Source organism: Rissa tridactyla, chromosome 6 (genome assembly GCF_028500815.1).
Source record: "Rissa tridactyla isolate bRisTri1 chromosome 6, bRisTri1.patW.cur.20221130, whole genome shotgun sequence".
NCBI lineage: Eukaryota > Metazoa > Chordata > Aves > Charadriiformes > Laridae > Rissa > Rissa tridactyla.
In genome coordinates, this window is record NC_071471.1 from 21342090 (window position 1) to 21363053 (window position 20964).

General features: G+C 41.9%; 1 protein-coding gene across 5 annotated transcripts in view; it reads right to left on the bottom strand.

The window, feature by feature from the left end:
• PAX3 (paired box 3) overlaps positions 1-20964 on the bottom strand; it is a 79875-nt gene that overhangs the window by 17456 nt on the left and 41455 nt on the right. For 3 of the 5 annotated variants that reach the window (XM_054205953.1, XM_054205952.1, XM_054205949.1), the window contains one exon: positions 8161-8360. In XM_054205953.1, coding sequence (XP_054061928.1) covers positions 8161-8360 — 200 coding nt within the window. Of the gene's footprint in view, positions 1-8160; positions 8367-20964 lie in introns of all 5 variants that reach the window. The other 2 variants (XM_054205951.1, XM_054205950.1) reach the window with 1 other exon arrangement.

Below are 20964 nucleotides of genomic sequence, written 5' to 3' on the forward strand. Positions count from 1 at the left end.
TAAAGCTCTGAATCTGTAATTCTGGATGTTTTAACACAATAGTTTTTACTAATCTTACATAGCTTGATATTTAGGTTGTAACTGTGTTTAACTCCCATTTTATACCAGGTAACTGCAGATTTCAGATGGCATGTGTGTGACAGAACACAAAGAAGAAATAATGTTAACAGTAAGACAGGAGAAAAAAATACAAATTAAATGGAAGACTTAAAAAGTAGGAATTCGGTTTTGGAAACTCAAGAAAAAGAATCACTCAAAACTAAATAACTCAAACCTAAGTATTTTATTTACATTTTACATAATGTTTATTAAAATTAGTCAGATCCCAAACTTTACCCAGTAGTTGTACGCTTTCTATATTAACCAAAATTATTTATTTTATTTTTTGTTAAATCATAATTATTTCACTTAGACTAAGTTTGGCTGCCTTGACTTATTCTCAAGAGTTCAGAAATTTATTTTTTAAATCAGCACATATCATGAAAAAATCCATGTGCACCATTACCACTAATTAAAGAAATCTTGAAAAATTTTACCAATATCAGGCCAAGACTTAAAAATAAATCTAGTCACCACAAGCCAATGTGTCTGCTTAGAAGCACGTTGTAAACACCTGGGGAAATATTTTATTTTGTTTGTACATTTCCAACATGATTTAAACACAACGTCCTCTTATGTTCAGCAAATTTCAACTTCCACTAGCACAACAAAATCCTCATGTTATGAGCGGCCTTTTCAAACCTAGTAGGGGACCACAGAATGCTTCTGTTCTCCCACACTCTCCCTTCTGAGATCATCAGCAGCGATCATCACCTGGACGCAGAGATGCTCAGAGTATAACACAGTCCCTGGTGAAGATCATAAGTGTCATACTATGAGAAAGTGCTACCCTGCAGTGGATGTAACAGAAAACTAAGCTATCTGTGTCTACTTAATCTGACAGACTAATGTATCTTGTGTGTTGCCTTCACCATCAAGAGCATGGATCTCAGTGGAAGGCGGACCCACCCTAGACAGTACTTCAAATCACCACTACCACACTGAATTCCCCCATGGCAGCAAAAGCAGGGGATAAGCAAGCTACTGCATTTTAGAGACTCAAAATATAGCATTCTTACACAAACAGTACTGTGTCTGAAGGAATATGATCTACTTGCGTTGGTGTAATATGCAGGAGCTCTAAATTAGATCAGCATTGTGCCTGATACTGTGCAAATGCAGACACGGCCAGAGGAAACACGGCTTGTGTGGGGGACCCAAGCATCCACAAGCTATGTCTGCACCACAAGCAAAGTCACATTCATTTTAGTGAGGCTCTGGCTCCTCAGTTTCTATGTCACTGTCAAAGATGGAATGTAAATTACCCAGTGGATTCGGAAACAAAATTGAACCCCAGCATCTGGCCAAAATTTACATCTCAAAAAAAGAACTGAAGAGGATGAAATTTAGAGCAAAAGGAAAAAAAAATAGCCCTTTAAGGGAACTAAGTATTGGAGGCTCCAGTTTTTCAAGCATCTGGAATCGGACTGACCAAGAAGAAATAATTCCTCAATAGAATATTAAAAAAAGTATTTTGCACCAATATAGAAAGGATGAGGTGAACTAATAGGTTTCTCCCATCTCTATTTTCTAACATTTAGATCCTGCCTTTTATTATCATTTTTCCTTTAAATAGTTTGCAAGTGATCATGCCAACATCTTATTTCGTTGATCTCAACAGGATATTCTTTAAAAGATGCATTTATTCGCTTGGGAACACACTAGTGTAATTAGCCTTGACATTTCAACAGTCTGATCATAAACACAGAGTGCTCTATGTGCTTTTAAGGCAAAAAGATCTCTGATCCAACAGGGCAAAGCATTTGAGATGTGAGTTTTGCAGGAAACGCGTGGATATTTTGTTATACACAGTCCTGACCATGGCAAGCATGAGTGCCAAAAACATACAAAGTCCAAAGACTGATGTATTGTTAACGGCACTTCTAATTTTAGACAGAGGGCTTTTGGTGGTTTTGGGGTTTTGGTTTTTTTTTTTTTACCCTTTTGCCTTATGATATTTTTCATGGTAACTGCCTCCCCCACCCCTCCCTTCCCCAAAATTCACATGTCCAAAACCAAGTCTGACTGTCCTGGAAGCAGGAGTCCTCAGTGGGTGTGCCATCGGGGAAGGAATTTGGGGTGCTCCAGAAGCAGTGGGGCTGGGCTGCCTTGGGAAGAGGAGAGGCTGAGGAAGGACACTCTGCTGATGAAGCTGGGCTGCACCAGCCTGGAGACAGCTGGCTCTGTTACCTTTGCAAAACACAGCAGCGTGACTTCTAAAGACATCTGCAGTGACCAGTCCTGCAGTCCCTGTTGATGCCAGAGCTGCATTTACTTCAGCAGCCTTCAGAGCAGTGTCTGCAGGCATTTTCACCCTCTCGCCAGTCCAACAGTTGACACCAGCCCTTGTGCCAGCCTGACCCGACTGGGAGTTCATTCAGAGAACACAAAACAGCAGGGAAAAAAGGAATAAAGTTTTTTTTCTTCCCTTTTTTTTTTTTGCGGTAGGGTGAATTTCCATCCTGGCTCACCCTGGCATCAGATAAGCTCCAGGGAGAGCACTGCCAGGGACCAGCCATAGAAAGAAGAAGAGTAGAAATGGAATTGCTTTTTAGAAACAACTAGTTGGTAAATCAGCTTCACTGTGACATCTGCACATCCCCAGCCTCAGAGGAATAAGGTCTACTGCATACGCACAGAGGCATGCCATGTGTAGGCCTGTTTCCTCACAGCATCCCAAAGCGGTGCTGTTAGCCTGCGGAGAACGACCTGCTATGACCATCAGTGGGAACACCACAAGGTTCCAGGTTCTCCGCCTGGGATCTGCCAGGAGTGCGTGGGTGTTTATGGTGACAGGAAGTCATGCTGGTTGGGATACAAGGAGTTATCAGTGTGATGGAAACCAGAGTTCTTGTAAAATGAACAGGGATTAAAAAAACCCACACATTCACAGGGGTTTAAAAAAAAAAAAATAGAGAAAAAGGAAAAAACCCAAACCCCACACACAAAATAAAAAGAGACCAGACCAAAAAACCACTAGGCTGTGTCAAAGGGACTTCCATCCACCTCCCAATGTGATCCAACATACTCAACTCTCATAGGTTTCTTTGGGGAAAAAAAAAAAAAAACCACACACACAAAACACACACAACTTTGAACCAGTCCTACACAAATACTTCTAAAACACTGCAGCTGAGTAGTTCTGCAAAATATTGAGTAATAAGCAAATTGAACTGTGTATTTATAAATTAAAGCGCCACTAATTTGAGCCCTTAGGCAGGCAGGACCAGAAAAAGAGAATCAAGATCACATCCCTTCTTTTCCTTTATATTTAAAAATGTCTTCGTAGGCCTGCATATGTTTGTAGTTGGCTAATTTACCCATAAGAATTTCTCCTTTACCCCAGGGGGTAAAAAAAAAAATCTGCAATTACAGGGCTATCTACTACAAGAATGCACACAGCTTTTTCTTTCTTTATCCTATATATGATGCAAGAGGGACAGCCTCAAGAAAAGGCACTATAAATTCTCCATAAACCGCATCAGGAATAACTGTAAAGATCCGCTGAAAGGTCTTAAATGTTCCTGAATCTGTCCCACATTCCTTTACCCCATCTCCCTGTTGGACTGTGCAGTTCAGTGTACAAGCTCAAACCATTTCAGAGGAGCTGAGGGCAAATAAAGACTTTTTTTTGGCACAGGTCCTCCCTCCCCCATGATTTCCCACTGAATGCTTTTCACTGTTTGCTACTGAGAAGAGACTATTAAAGCTGAAAGATTGGACTTCGGAGCTTTCAAACTTTACTACTAGCTTAGGAGTCATCCTTTTCTTATCTCACCTTTCCCCCCACTATCTTCTTCTCCAAACCATCTCTTCCCCTCCCCGTACCATAGTGAAACAAAGAAAACAATATGGAAGGACAGCACTTTAGAAAAAAAATAAATATATGTATCATTTTTCTTCCAGATACTCAAGACGTCTGAGCTCTTGGGACTTCTATTTGCTGAGGATGTAATAAGCTTTTTACAAAAGCTTACAAGCTGATTACAAGTTTGACATGGGAGCATTCAACCCCATTCTAGTAGCCTGGAGAGATCTGCCTGAATTTTCAGACATGCTCTTTTGTAAAACAATATTTTTATTTTTGGAAGTTTTCAATAAAACCAATTTAAACCTGGGATTTGGCCGAGAAGAGCCTTTTCAGGACAGGACGTACTCAAGTTTCAGAATTCTTCCTGCCTTCTCCTGTTTTTTCACTATTATTCATGGACTATAAGAGTCCAAACAAATTTGTCCCATTGCCTTTTGTGTTTAAGCAGGAAGGCTGTGTGCCAGACACTTCTCACAGCAGGACCTCTTGCCCTGCACGATCCCATACAGCTGGGGGCACATCCTCAACATGGTCCAACACGCAAGTCTCACACATCACATTTCTGATAATTTGGGAGGCCTGCCCTCAACACACAGCCCAAAAAGATTTGTCTGACTGGCCAGCCTCCACCAGTCAAGGCAGGCTCCTGGGCCTCTGCCTGCCCCAGGACAAAGCTGAACCGTATTTAAAAATCCTTTACCAAAAGATTGAAGTAAACACCTCCCCTCCCACCGTCAGTCTGAAGCAGGCTCCAGGCTCCTGCCAAAGTTTGCCCAGTTCATCCAGGTCTAAAAATAAGCCTGATGTGGGAATCAAAAGGTGGCAAGAAGAGATGCTACCCACTTCATTCCTTATGCGCTGCTACAGAAACCATAACCGCACTGCTCTGAAGCTCAGAAAGAGCCTTTGATCTTTATCTACACTGGGAAAAATTTCACTTTTAGAATTCACCTTCATATCGAGTCAGTAAAAATAGGCCACAGACCTTATGGGCCTACACTGCAACTTAATGATGGTTTTAATGCTTTTTTAAACTGGACTAATAAAGCAGTGCACATCTGCCATTTTTACTCACAATACAAGAAGTTTTAACTTCACATTCCCAGGGTGTTACTACTTTTTTTTTTTCCCTTTATTAAAGGGCCATCCTAGACCTTTGGGACTCTACTTCTGTTTCTGAATTGTATCTGATGAATGCACAAGACCGAAGAACTTTCCCCTTCCTGCTGCATCTAATATGCAGAGAAGAGACAAGTGCTTTTGGAAGAAGCAGCAGAAGAGGTTGTCCTGGTTCCACAGGACCTCTAGGCTCAAACACTGGAGAGAAAGACTCAACAGTCCTTGAGTGGAAAGGTGGTGCAGGAGGAATTGCAGGGAGCATTTTAACTCTGTATTACCCCCAGTGCTGAATTATTTGCAGTGATTACAGTTATACATCTCATGACTCTTGCAACATGGAGCTTGTTTCAACACTTCTTTCCTCAAAAGCCTTTCCTGTCCCCACAATTAAGTACACAAATAACATTCACAGTGTAAAGTCTGTTTTCAGTTGCTTGGAGCTTTAAAAAAAAAACTCCCCTTAGGGGCTGAAATGTTTTAAGTTTGATCTCAGCCCACAGGCAACTTCCCCTCACCTGCACCCCCCAACCCCGCCTTGCCCCTTTCCAACCAACCAGCTTAGAAACATGCATTTGGTTACCCCTCAACAGTGCGAAAGTGAGGAAAATAGATGGTTCAGCAGTTTAAGACTCTTCCTTTCACAAGTGTTCAGGGACCGCCTTGGGGAATAGAAGGAAAGGGGGGAAGCACAGGGTGGCGGGATAGAAAAAACAAAACATGAGATGCAAGCATGACATGGAAGGACAGAGGGAATAGCAAGGTTGGTCGAGTTGTAATCAATTAACTAACTTCCTAGACAATGTAAAACAACTCTACAAAATTGGACCTTACAGGTCCAAAGAAAAAGAAAAAAAGAATTTTCTAGGCTCAGCCTGATTCAGGCTGCAAAAAGCCAGCTCTTTTAGATGATCCTTGATCAGGAAGCAGTCAAAGAGATCTTTGTGTATACATCCATATAAAATTTGGTATCTCTGATCTCTGTCATACTATGACCAAAAAAGAAGTGTGACTAAGACAGCTTGAATGCTACATCAGTATGACTATTCAGCCCTCTCAGCCTCAGTCTCTTAGGGTTATTTTCTTTTCACAGGTCGTCTTTTATTTCATGCCCATCATAGGTGGCTATTTTAAGGGGCTATAGAGAGGTGCTGAATGCTGATAAGGCAAATCCTGTATCCCTTAATCCACTGCTAAATCACTCTGCCAGGCTTCAAGGGTACCAGACAGATGGAGTGCACTAGCAAACTGCCCACAGGCTGGCTACTTCAGCCCCAGCTCATCTTTAATCCAGAAAGGTTTTGTTCTGGTATTTTAATCATTGATTGACTGGGAACTTTCTTCCATGCTGGGTTAGGTAAAATATCCATATGTCAGAGGTACTGGGGAATTTGTGAGGCTGTAGATCATAGGAGTGGTGTGAGACAGGATGCGTCTCAAGGGAACCAAGGAAGCCATAAGGAATGTAAAAAGTCACAGGGTTAAAGCCACATTAAGACAGCTGTTATGTTAATGAGAGTTCTGCTTTTCTTCTAGCTGTGGGTCATTGATTTAGAAAAACACGAACAAGGTCTTTTTCATTTTATCTTATTTTTCCACTGAAGCTAACGTAGGCCCAAAACTTCATATCCTAGATCCCATTGGTCTTGCTAACAGAACTTGTGTAGGAACTTATCTTTGTTGTGTTTATGTGTGGATGATTCCCAGGGCTCGATTTAGTCTTACCTGGCCCAAGTCTATATATGAAGCTGTTTTGCAAGCATTTCACTTAGTAAACACGTTAAGAAGAGAGTCATGCACCACTGAGTTTGCCTTCCAGACAAATTCATCCATACATCTAATTTTCTCTCACAGTCATAACAAACACTTACAAGAAATGTGGTGTGAAGTCTTCTGCAGAAACATTTAGCAGGTAAAACTGAGAAAGTCTGGACCTTTCAAGACAGATCCTCGATAATACAGCCATGCTGTAATAGGCATGCTTGTCTTAAAAGGTCAGAGGGATATTTTGTATTGCTTATTTCAGTTTGCAGAGTCTGAATGCCTCAGGCTGAGCTTCAACGGTCAAAACATAAAAATCAAGTTTCACCAAAGCAACCAAATTTACCATTATCCTTGGTTAGATCACAGGTTACCACTAATTTCTCTTCCTTGGTTAGATCACGAGCTACAACATTTTGCTTGTCACCCAACCACACATTTGCTTATGAACACCTGCAATTCAGACTGATTTAAACTGGGCGTCCTTTTCCAGATGACTCTTAGATGTCAAGTAGTGAAAGAGCAGCAGAGGATTCTGCCTGCGGTATTAAACATTTTACAGGATGTGCTTCTGTGCCATGAAACTGATTAAGTCTGAATCTGAACCTGAACTCTGGCATATAGTTCATTCCAGAATTATTTGGCTGCTATTTGTCCATTTTTGGACATCTGAAAATCCAGATTTGTGCCTTTTTTTTTTTTAATTTAAATCAACTCCGTGGTTTACTTGTTCAGCATGTTAGCTTGTTTTAGACAACCCAGATGTACATGAAGTTGTGAAGATCTAACAGTTATTTGAGGGCCTATTTTCTTTTGAATTAAACTGAGAGTGGGGATAAAAGAGAGATTACAAAGTTTAAATTAAGTCAACTTCAAAAGCTAAACTAAAAGTAAACTGTAGATACTGCACCAGTAACCCTGCTCACTTGCCTGGCTCTATAGACATATTGTCCTTTTTAAAATGTTTTTCTCTCCTCTGTTAATGCCTGAAAGACCCAAACAACAACAGATGAAATCAGTTAAATAACTATAAACTGGCACAACAGCTGACCTGATTATCTGCAGAGTGCTGTCAAATGCATAAAATAAACAAACTGGGATAATAGACCTTCTTCTCTAAAGGCTCAGTATTATATTCATGGTAGGTATGGAACAATTAGTGGGGAAAACACAAAACTTTTTTCAAAGCAGTTGTTGCCTTAAACAGTTGGAAAACCATGTCCATGTACAGATGCAAAATCCTCTAAGGGTTTAAACACTGTAGCTTCACATTTTCCTTCTACCCCAGGGTAGGATCACGTGCACATATAAAAGGACCTGACATGCTAAGAGAAAAGGAAATTCCCTTGTTTAGGCAGCTTTTAAATACATACCTGGACACGAGCCTCTGTGAGTTTGGCTCTTTGCGCAAGTTCTTCCCGGGTATAAATATCAGGGTAGTGTGTCCTCTCAAAAGCTCTTTCCAGCTCTTCCAGTTGCTCTGCTGTGAAGGTTGTCCTACTGCGACGCTGCTTTCTTTTTAAAGGTAAATCTGGTTCAGAATCGATGTCAGAGCCTTCATCAGACTGGGGTGCTGATGCTCAAAAAAAGAAAAAATGAAAGACAAAAATTAGCTTTAGTTGAGGGGAGAAAAAGCGAAATACTGGATTAATTGATGATATCCTCTTATATGGAAAAACTGCTTTTTCCCCATGACTCAGAACTGAGTTGGCCAACTTCAAAAAAGCCAAAAAAGTGAGAAACAAATCAGAGTTACATGTTACATCGTGCAAATGTGCTCAAACAAATAGAGAATTGTCAAAAGTTCAACTATGAGTTTAGCTCCTTTTCCTGGCCCAAGAATATTTATAAGGACCTCTAGTAATCTTCTTGAGTAAATGCATTATTCAATGTCTTTGTTTTAACTCCTCCAGCGGTTTGCAAGTGTTTTAAAAACTCAAGTAGTACTGCTTAGTCCCAGCAACCAGACAAGCAATACGGCCTCATTCCTTTCCCTGAACTAGTGAAAGGATACAAATATTTGTCACACCAGCGTGCATGTTGCTAACTCTGTAGATACATGCCCATGAGATCTTCCCTATGGATCCATCACTAAAACCTTATTGCCGAAATGGTTATGGAAGTGATTACAAAGGTATGGGGAGCTCTAGTGAAGAAATTAATTCTCATACACAATCAAGTATCTACTTCATGTCATGTGTATTATTTTTTCTACACTCTAAATGGTATTTTACATGTCTGTGTTAGTGTATCTCAGCACCTTTAAACATTCCTACTTGTTTGCAACTTGTCTGTCTTAGGACCACCTAACATAACCTTAGGACAAACCAGACAAGTGTTAATATTTAAAAAAAATTGAAAATAAAAAAAATCCGAGATGCACATAGCACAGAGAATTCCTGTAAGAATAGCTCTGAGCAATAGTTTGACTTGACTCTTCCAGTTATTAAAGCAAGGACATTCCAGCATATGTGATGACCAGACCTGAAATACACATACTGCATGCTTCCTTCGCTGAGGTTTCATCGCTATTCCTCATAACCTTGGGAGGTTTTCCAGCACAGAGCACAGCTACAGGCAGATGTGCTGATGCTCAGCTTCCAGGCAACAGGCCAGGATGTGACTGCAAAACAGCCAGGCTGTGGTGGACCAGAGGCCCCTCACACAACATCCTGAGTTGGTACTTAAGGAAAGTCGGCAAGAAGCAGACCACGCACAGCATGTCCATGAACCCAAAAAAGGGCTACCAACTCTTGCAAGCAGCAGTTTAAAGAGAAATCAGAACCAAAACTCCTGCTGAGTTTCAGGGACATGGAGAGAGTGAGATCACACACACCCAGACAGCTCCTGGCATCACTGCTTTTCTCCTGTGCTCCGTGGCAATCAAGTGAATTCCAGCTACAGCCCAGCCACGGCTGAACCCATAGCTACAGCTGTGAAGGCAGCCAAGCCTCTTCCAGTACGCAGCCACGTTCTTTTTCTCCAACAAACAGTAATGAACCAAAAGAGTAGAGTTCCAAAGCCAGTCTTCACTCCCATCAGCTGCTGTCCCAGGCAACAAGCATTCCTTCTTGCCTGAGTCTTCAAGGGAAACCACCTAAAGAGGGCAGACACTCCCCAGTGATGCTGAAACTGCTTGCTCAATTGAAATACAAGCACCGCTTCTACTACTTCAATAATTCCAAATAAATTATTGATACAGACATTGATTTAAAATAATCTCCTTAACATGATTTATTTGGAAGTAACTGAGAACACAAAGCCAGAAAGAAATCACTGTTTCTCAAGCTCCAGCTAAAACCCCCACCGTGTTCATTTCTAGCTATCTTACATTTCCAATTTCACTCAAGCTGTTTGAACTAATAAATACACCTAATCTGCTTATGTGGTCTTACCGCATGAGAAAGACAAAGTGCTTTTTCAGACAACTCAACTGAAGAGTTCGTGAATTTCTGCATACCAAAAAAAGAACAGTTACTGCTATACCAGAGGTTCTTATGTGAAAGCTATCTTCATTGCCCAGACACCATCAATATTTTGGATCCAACATACACAGGACATCAGGAGGAACTGATGTCCAGTTCCTCTGGATATCCAGACTGACAGAGTCTCTTACCTGCATAGGAGTTTTGCCCTAGGTAAGACTGAATTAAGCTGGTTCTTGAGAATATTGTCCCCAAGAACAAAGGGGAATCAGCACAAACATCATATCCCAAGCAATTCAAGGTCATTCTTTATTAAACAGGAAATCCAGAGTATCCCAAAATGAACATAATACATTGCCTAAACTAGTGACAAATCCCAAATTTTCTCATTTGGGACCCCAAGCAAATCAGTGACACCTGCCTTCCTCAGCAACTACCAAGTTAAAACCTTCCAGGATGGCTTCATGCTGCTGTTCAAGAATAAAAAGAAACATGAGACATTTAAAATATAATTAGTCTCATATACAATCACACACCTTAAGCAGAACAGCTATTGCTGACAAGCTAGATCAGTGGAGGAGAACACACCAGCCATGCTAACAGGGTCATGTTGGCTAGCACTGCACTCTGTCTGTCCCTAACATGGTAAGACCTGAAACAGAGCTCAGGAAGGTCCCTTTCTGAGACAACGTCTCTGACAAAAGTCGCTTTTGATTGTGTACAATGAGTTGGTTTCTTTTAAAAAAAAAAATAAAATAAGAGAGAGTCTCAGCAACTCTTTCAATGCTCTCTTTCAGACTTTACATGTATGTATGGAACTTCTTCAAAAGTCTACATATATGCCTATAAAAAGCCAGCTTAAATCGTGCAATTTGAAGTGGATATTTTTTGCTAAATTTCTGAAGTGAATCCCCTCACTAACTGGGTGGGAAGTATCAGGACACCTATAAAGATCTTTATAAAAATGTTTTATAAAGACCTAGCAAAATCTTGTGACATTTCCCTGCATCTTGCATTCATGAAGCCATGAGAATGCAGTACTGACTTAATTTCATTTCATTTTATCTTTACATTTTGTTAAGCAGTATATTTTAGCAGGACCCATTCCAATAAGACAAGGGGTAATAGTTTCAAACTGAAAGACAGTAGATTTAAGTACATATAAGGAAGAAAATTTTACAGTGAGGATAGTGAAACACTGGTGCAGGTTGCCTGGAGAGGTGGTAGATGCCCCATCCCTGGAAATATTCGGGGTCAGGTTGGACGGGGCTCTGAGTGACCTGATCTGGTTGAAGGTGTCTCTGCTTATTGCAGGGGGATTGAACTAGGTGACCCTTGCAGGTCCTTCCCAACCCAATTTTATATGAAAGGCACAAAGGTAAGCCAATCAGAAAAAAATCAAACAAAGTACCTAAGAGTCCAGGACAATATGTCTAATCAAGTGCAAACATTTAGAGAGAAAGGAGAAAGTGTATATCAAATTAAATGCCTTTCACATCCATCTGATTTCATTGGTGTTACCCTTCGCCAGGCCTGGCTGCTATGATGTGCAGCTTTATTGAAACCATTGAGTTCCCTTCTCTTCTCTGCAACATTAAAGTCAGACAAACGTAATGTCAAATGATAGCCACAGGTCTATACTACAAACTGCAATATTTCTATTTCTTACAAAGTCTTCTTAGTTATTATTAGTTTCAATAAAGTTTTTGTTCTTAATTTTTCCTATTAAAATACTATTATTAGACTTTTACATAGGTAAGAAACCAATCAGAGTATTGGCTAAGCACACAAATTGGACACATCTCAGCCTTTAAAAAAGCAGTATTTATTTTATATATGCTCCATAGCCATAGTGTATTGCCCTTTTCCTAAGCGTTATCTCACTAATAGATCCACTGACTTCCATGGTATAAAAAGATACTATTCAGCACAGGTGGAGGCAGTCAGATTTTAGCTGGGTTGTTTCTATCTCCATCACCTCCACAGACACATAACACACACATCGCTAACCTTTACAGTTGTCCTAATGATCTGAATACTCCAACCCCTCCAGCTATAAATAGGAGAAGGACGGAGACTCACCAGGGTCCTGGGAGATCCCCGGCCAGAGCCCGTGGGCTCACGGGTACCCCCACTTACTGCACGGCTCACAATGGGAGAGGCAATCAAAAGCACTGCCAGTATCTGAGCCATGCAGCTTAATTAAAGAAGGAATTACAGAATTAAAGAGCAATTTTTTGTCCCTTAACCCCTCATGACCTGCCTGGTGGCCTGAGGAAATGCTGCATGCTGGTTATCACCACGATACACAAAAAAACCCTCTGCCCAGCATTGTAGGCATTCAGTCACCTGGAGCTCTGCAACCATCCCTTTTCCAAACACTGTAAATAGACACATCGGGGCAAAAACCTAACAAGAAAATAACACACAAGAGGTCATTCTTTGGGTTGTTCTTCCTCTCAGCAAGACATTTCATTTGAATAATTAAATAACAAAAACATGACAACCATTTAAAAGCCATGCATTACAGCTGCAGCACAGCGCACCTGACAGAGGCAAGCAGAGAGGTTATCTTTCTGCAACAGCACAACTTCTCAGGCAATCCTTCAGTCACTGTGGCATTTCTTTAATAAATTATTACACAGCCTCTTCCTCCGAGCGTAACAGCCTGGGGTCTGCCCTATATAAATTCTGTCAAGCCATGGATCTCGCTAAAATAAAATAAATAAGAAAAAACAATATATCCAAGGCCAGGGAGGGTTCTGGCAGTGGTTTATTTGCTAGCTACTCCCCGCATCTTCTCATTTCTTTCTTTAGGAGAGGTTAATTTCCCAGTTTCTCCCCCTCATGCCACATCTCTTGTCGCTCAGGTCTGCAGCCATGGGCCTGAGCAGGGGGGGTCCTGGGGGCTGCTGGCGCAGCCCTATGGCCGGCCGTTCCCCGCAGCCCCTCACGCCCAAGGAGAGGCGAGCGAGTGACCTCCCTCGTGTTTACTCGGGTGCAGGCGAGGAGGAGCGCGGCTGGGCCGCTACCCCCACCCTCAATGACAAATGACACTTTCTCTTTGTGATCTTCGGGATTTTTGTTGACTTATTTGGGAGGCTTTTGTTGGGCCCGAAGAAATGGCCTGTGGCTGAGGCCTATTCGGCCGATTTCCACGCTCCATCTGTGGTATCCATCAGCAGGGCCTTCGCCCGCATTCAGGGCTCTGACACCTGCCTGGCAGGATGCGGGAGGCACAAAGGAAGCTGCAGCGGGGGCTGGGGGGATGGCGGGGCCGGCCGGGGCCGAGGGGATGCACAGCAGGGTTTAATCCAACACACCACCACCACCACCCCCAGCCCAGAACCCCAGCACCTGGAAGCGTCCCCCCACCACCCTGCTGGAGGTGAGGGGGCTCAGACAGAAACCCTCCTTCGTATCGCCGGTGAATTAATGAGGAAGCAGGGGGAGAGGCAGGAAAACCCTCCCAGGATGCGGGGGCCACCAGAGTCACCCCAGGCCCCTGCTAAACAAACCCCTGGCGCTGGCCGGAGGTGGCCATCAGCGCATTCCTCCCAGCACCCTTGTTTGTGTTGGGGTAGGCTTTCAGCAGCTGGCTAGAAACACATCAGGCGTCCTTTCGTTCCTCGAAATAAAGCCCACAGGAAAAATAAAACAGCATCTTTATTTCCTACTAACAGCTCCCTCCCCTCTGAGCAGTCCCATTTAGGGGCAGGCTCATATCTGTACAGAAAAATATAACAAAGACTCTGGAGCTGACCGAGTCCATCCCTCCCCGCACATCAGCCCTTCGTTTTGCTGTATTTGCCTGGGGAAATGTGAAGCCGGGCTCCCCTCTCCTCCTCCTCTGAAACCTCACTGTCACAGCAAGGAGCCATTAAAAAGAAAATACGCCCTGCCAGGTCTGTGCTAATCAAAACAGGACAAATAAACTCTGACACTCAACAACTCCCCGAGTGCCGGCAGCCCTGGGCGGAGAGTACAGATTAGTTATGAATATGGCAGGCAGTGGGGGATGAGCTCGGGGGTCTGCAGTCACCCCATGGCCACCTGCGAGCTGTTTAAGATGCCACAACTGGACGCCGTGTTTATCTAAGGTAAAGCATGCTCCCAAGATGAGAAAAGCACCCCTAAATTTTGGTTTGCAGTGCTCTCATCGAAGCACTTTTTGGCAAGTTTACCAGGACTCAGAACTGGAATTCCACCCAATTCACTGTTCACTTTCCGTGCTCCACCATCAATGGGGGCAGAGGAGAGAGGGGAGATTTGGGCACCCCAGATTTCACCCCATTAGGTCATAGCCCAAAATTTGTTAGCAGTTGGACTCTTCTTCAAGAGGAAAAGCAATTTTCAAGAAACATAAAGAACAAAACAAGAAACCACAAAATATAAAACACGTTAGTGTCGCTACATACTCCTATTTCCCTGTTAAAAGCAAAAATTTAGGATCAACAAATATATGAGAAAGTTATGAATCTTGCTAGAAAGCGACAGCATACAGTGTGAAATAATCACGAGTAGTAAAATTGTTTTTAACCCTTTCTACCAGCATTTTCACTATGATATATTAAAAACAAGAAATGAAACCAAAAAGCAAGCCTCTGTTTCAGACATGAATATCTCTCATCTAACAAGGATTAAGTCACACTTCACTTACTCCTTTGAAAAATCACTGCTATTTGCAAAGGGCATACTTACAAAAAAATTGTAAATGGCTTTTTTTGTTTTTTAAAACTTCACAGGCACTTTACAAAAGTCTGCAGTGAGAAAATGAGAGAAATGGGGATAAAATATGTTGCTGTTTAAGTAAAATGATTAATAAGAGTAATTAATCGGTTACTGGAACTGGAAGAGAGCAACTCCATTCTCCTGTGAGCTCTAACCTGGAAAGGCAGCGCAGAAAGGGAACAACAACCACAACAGCAATAAAAGTGATCTTCTTGAGAGAAGTGGATGGTATTTTTATTTTGTTTGGACTGATTCACATAGAGAAATGTGCTTTGTACAGCAAAGTGAAAAGGAAAACAGTAGCTGCAGTAAAAGGAAATGGCCAACAGTGACTTTTATTTACAATTACCAAGAGACAGGCTATTATTGACCATATGTGCCACAATCGCCCTCCTTATCATGGGTTGGCCATCATGTCCATTGGGAGCTGTTAATGAACTGGGTAATTGAGCTGCTGACATGTGTTACCAAAACAAAACAATAGGAAGAAGAGACAAATGAACATTTTATTTGCCAATCAGAGTAGGTTCCGCTTTTCAGAGCGCTGTGCCTAAGTAAGTGGCTGAATACATAAAACAGTGCATTGAAGGCAAGCAGATGCATGCACAATAATGGTTAACTGACAGCCTATGGCCCATCTGTGCTTAACATTTTGTTAAAGAAATTACTTGACTTGCTAAAGAGACAAATCATACAGCTGCCCCAAGTGCTGCATTATAAGAGATAAATCATTAGCTAAACTGTTTCATGCTTAAAATGACAATGCATATTAACAGTTATGCAGGGACATTTTGTCAGCACAGCTTGATGCAGTTATAACTTGCAAAAAATGTGACAGCTCATAGCTATTCAACGATTTCAACTTAGAAGAGAATGACAACTCTGTGAAAACAATTTCACCGCATAAACAATAGACAATTCACAGGCTTTTCTTTTTAAAAATATGTTTAATTTTTTTTGGAATGATGAAATAATATGGAAAAGGGAAAAAAACGGCCAATGTCTAACTGTTCTGCACCATTAATCTGCTAGCATGTACTTCATTCAAAACCACAGAGCATCAAAAAGGAACACATTCCATTTTAAATATCAAAGACTGCATCACCAGCACTAAGAATAAATGGCTAATTCTCAACTGTGCATGAAAGGATAAGGAATTTCTAGAGTGAAAGGAAGGGAAGAGGAAACTGCAGATACAACTACAAAAATCTCTACTTACTCCCCCCACCTCCTTTTCCAAAAAGAGATTTGTTTTGTTGATACAAGTAACATTTAAAGTACTTAACAGCTTTGCACGTGGGCCTGATCCCACCCTCAAGTTTCACTGCTGTAAATTGGCACTGGGAATTATTATTATTTTCTGTTGTAAACTAAATATAAGAGTAACAGCAGTCAGATCCTATTGAACAGGTAGTGCACACACACGGGCACGTGTAGCCCAGGAAACCTGCCCAAGGGAGGGCAGAAAAACAGACCACCCCCTCTTCCCAACTTAGTCGCACAGACCAGGGCAAGCCAGGTCCCCAACCAGATTTACTTGAGCAACCGCACTACCTGAAACAAAAACAACAAAATGCTGTTTGGTAAAACTTGTGTAGCCTGTGGGACCTTTCCCCGTGGTTTAAGACTGGTGCCCACGTAAGTGTTAGCTCAGGCTTAAAGACTAAATAATTGAACTGCTACAGCTTTCCCCACAAAGAAAAGACTGCCTTGCTGACTTTGTACAGGTTTTATTCACCGCCTCAGAGAACTACTCTGCCATTTGCAGCGGTATAAAAGCAAAGCTGAATCCAGGCAAGCTTTGGCCCTTGCTCAAGCTCTCCTTCCCTGGATCTGCTGGGAACAGCTGAAGTTCAGCGAGAGGGAGCAGGTACTGTGATAACGCTGGGCAGGACAAAGCACTCCAGCACCCACCCGTACAATCACACTGTCACTGGACTCTGAGTCACCCCAGACCTCTCTCTGAATGCAGCCTATTGACTTGGAGAGGAGGGATTTTTGAAAAGCACGAAGAGCAGTCACAAGCGCGTCCCGTTGACTTTCATTTTCAGCGGGAGCTCACGAGTGCCCACATCTGGGGGCTTTTCCAAGCCTTCCTCCAGGGAGCATGCCTGGTAATGCTGCAAACACAAGTCTTGTATTTGATCATTGCAATCATTGCAACATCTTGGCTTCTCACTTAAAAAAGATACACTAGGAGGTTTCAAGGGAAAACTTCCAGAGGACTCAAAAAAAAAAGTGCCAAACAAACAAAAAAACCCACAAAAATATTTTCCTCCTAAATTTAGAAAAAGGTGAAGGAAACTAAATACTCAAATCTGAATGAGGTTTGCTCTCAACACCCTTTTGGAAGATGATATTTTAGGCAATATTTTAACATAAAAGAAGGAGGCACTTAAGAGGAAAGCTAAATCTCTCTTTTCAAGTCCCAGAACACACTAAGAAAGGGTTGGCATCACGTCTTCAAGCCAGTATCAGCCGATGGAAGAGCCGATCGGTAACCAATTAAGACTGAAAACACTGAGTATCCTGGGAGATGGAATTTATCAGCTGAGAAATTAAATAAAGCAAATGAAGGAGTCTCTGGATAAATAATGAGACTGTATTAACGAGTTAAAGCACTGCAAGTAATTGAGCTGTCAGCAATCTCTCACTGTGTAGGCAGTGTGGATTCTTCAGAAGAAAAAAAAAAAAATCCATAAGTTATACTTGGCTCAATCCTTTGCCACAACAGCATGGAAATAAAAATCCCAAAGTTATACAAGCTGATCAAACTTACTGGGCACACCAAGACAGAAAGAGCTGACAAGCATTTTTCAAAAACAGCTCTGCATTGCTTCCCTGCGTTTTGACCCAGTAGCGTTGCTAAAACATTTAAGAAAAAAGAATCTGTACAGACGCCTAAGATAAAAAATTTGGAGAATGTTTTAATATGTTCCCTATCTCTCTCAACTAGTTCTAGCACCTGAATTAACACCATCCCCGAGTCAAAACAGACAGACATTGACAGAGCATGCTGTTGTAGATAGCTTCATCTCAATGTCAACATTACAGTCCTCAAAGTCTCTATGGGAAATGAAGGCTATCATCTCTTCTGAAACCCACAGCTGCAGCCAGACCACCCCTCAAGCCACTTTTACCTACTATGGGGCTAAACTGAGTTATATGATCATCTCTATTTAATCACTCTGAGGACTTAAAATGGCCAAAATATTTCCAGACTTTTTTTTTTAAAAAACAGAATATTGGATTTTGTCATTGAATACTCCATTTCCTCTAGAAATAACTTCACTTTGCAGAAGATTGCTGGGGTTTTTGTGAAAGAAAACTAAAAGTGCTGACTTGTTTTCGTTTTCTAGACTTCAGTCAACAAAAAAAAGGTTACATTTTTCACCAGATATTTTTCTTGTGTTTGATTTGCCAAGGTACTACCTACTCCTGCAAAATGCTTCTTTTCCAGCCAAATCTGTTAGTAACTCAAGGTCACTCCCATCACAACTACATAAGAATTGGGGTGCTGACCTCAAAATCCATCATCTTCTGTCACGGGACCTGGTCCTACTGGGTACTGAGCCCTCTGGTCCCACTGGTCAAAGACATTCCCTGCCTTTATGGTTATTTCAGTATTTGGGATGAAAGGACCCCATAACGGGATAGCAGTGGGGTGCTCAGCACCTCTTTGTGTTAATTCCCGTGGGGTCTTTCATTCCCAGCTCCTGCCTTTGGGTGCCAGCACAGGGGTGCAGGACTCTGTGCATGAGACTCCCTGAAGCACACAATGCTGTTTCTTTCATCATAGTGCCTGTGATGCCATTACAGTAATTAACTTGAGTCCATCCAAGAGCCAGTCACCTGCAGATTCTCCTTGTCTTTTGCCCTGCGGAGTCTGTGTGGCAATGAGCTCTTAGCATCATCCTTTAATTACCCTTCCCAGTGACTGCCACCTGAGAGCTTGCAGCGCAACACCTGCACATGACCCAAACTGCTCTGGTCAGGTGAAACGTGAGCAAAGAAACCTCACAAAAGCTAGTAGAGCTCATAGATGCCACCTGACCGTACCATTGCCACATTACAGATACTAGGCAGACATGAGAAATTAAAGTAAGACATTTTCTACTTTTTAAGCAGACATCATAAGAACCGAAATTTGGGCAATAAAAAAAAAAAAAGAAAGAAGTTCCACACACACAGCAACAGTGCTATGAAGAGATTAACACTGTGATTTGCTAATAGTGAAGCAGGGTATAGAGCTTGCTATCTGTTCAAAAGAAACATGGGGTGCTTAATTTTCAAAGAAAACTCACAATTCTTCAGTTCAATAAGAAAACCAGAACAAAGCCCAGCATCAGCCAACCTCAGAGCAGTCAACAGAAGGGAGCGACGTGCCGCGCTGGACTGCGGCCAGCCCCGCAGCACCTTTACAGCACGGGAAATGTGTCCAGCTGGGAGTCACTCTTGATCCATTCTCTACACCACAGACATATGTAATTCCCATACATTCGCTCTCATTTACTACTTGTTGACAGATGCTGATAAATGCTCTTGAAAACCTAAAAGAACGGTGGCTGCTGGTGAATGCTTAATGGTAGAGATGTCAAAAATTATTTGACTAAACATACACACATTTACATCATCTGCTTTGAAATCTCTACAGATATTAACAATAAATTTATAACTGTCTCTCTGAATTACTAGCAGCCCCAAAAACTGAAAAAGTAACTCTGCACCAAATTTTATGAGATTAAACACACCCGTTTTTCTTAACTATTCCTCCATACGCATAAGGCAGAAGAAGCAGGATACCTTTTGGTATATCCTGTAGGCTTTGCTTGGACACTAACATACAAAACACATTTTGACTCTTTCTTCCCCCCCCCCCCCCCCCCCGATATTATTTATTTTGAAAGAATATTTGTTCAGGAATCAAAACAAAGTTTTAATTGATATCAAGCTGCTTTATATAACTCTGACATTAACAGAAATTTAAAACAGTGAGAAATGAAATGTATGTGTTGATGAGCATGAGACCCACAGTGTGCGTATAGAGCACAACTTACATAATACTTACATTATTACGGCCATATAAAATGTTAGCTTAATTATTGCATTTACTATATTAATTTGAGTAGACTTCACCATGGTACTTTGCATTTTGTAGCTGTTTAAAAGAACTATGATTTTATGCATTTCCCCCAAAGAAATTTGGCTGCAAAGCATTTCCCAGAAAGCTGCAAATTAAACCATGAAAAAGGCTGCTTCCATTTTTTTTTTTTTGGGGGGGGGGGGGGGGGGGGTATAGGGAAGTACCGTCACTCTATTTTAAAATATAATTCCCACAGGCATGTAAAGAACTATCTACAACAGTGTTACCAAACCTTTAACCCTGGGACCACAGCAGTCCCCAAGAGGACAGTCCGTGAAATGCCTGCTGGCTCCCAACTGCTCCCAGCACCGCCTGGGCTGTGGGATCAGAGCCAGCCCCCGCTACCACGCAGCTCTTTGCAAAGGGTTGTGATGATGGTTTTCAGGGTTTGGGGCATTCAGGGGTTGGCTTTTTGCCTTTATTTTTTTTTAGTTCTCAGTAATTAAAACTACAGAGTTTTATAGTTGCTACTAAGTATGTTGTCCATTTCCCAGCTTTCTCTGCTGCAGTGCAAAATAGTGGAATAGAAGATCCAGGGATTTTACTAAAAAGTTTTAGGTAAGCCTTTAAGTAAGCAGAGATATTAAAGAGCCTGAGCAAAGGGGTAAAATTTTAGACTGAGGCTTAGATGGTTTTTCAGTTTCTAACAGTCTCATGGATTTGAGGCTGGCTAAGGACGTTTAGCTAATCTACCCTGTATTTATTAACAGCTGGGAAGCAGTATAGATCCAATACTACACCTCTGCTACACGTCAAGCACGTGGGACAACTCCTGCATCCCACCTGCAGTTACAGCCTCCCAGGTCCGATACCGACACACAACCACATGCCAGATCCCCAGCTCTCACTGACTTCTCCTGGTTGTTTTCCATTCTCGC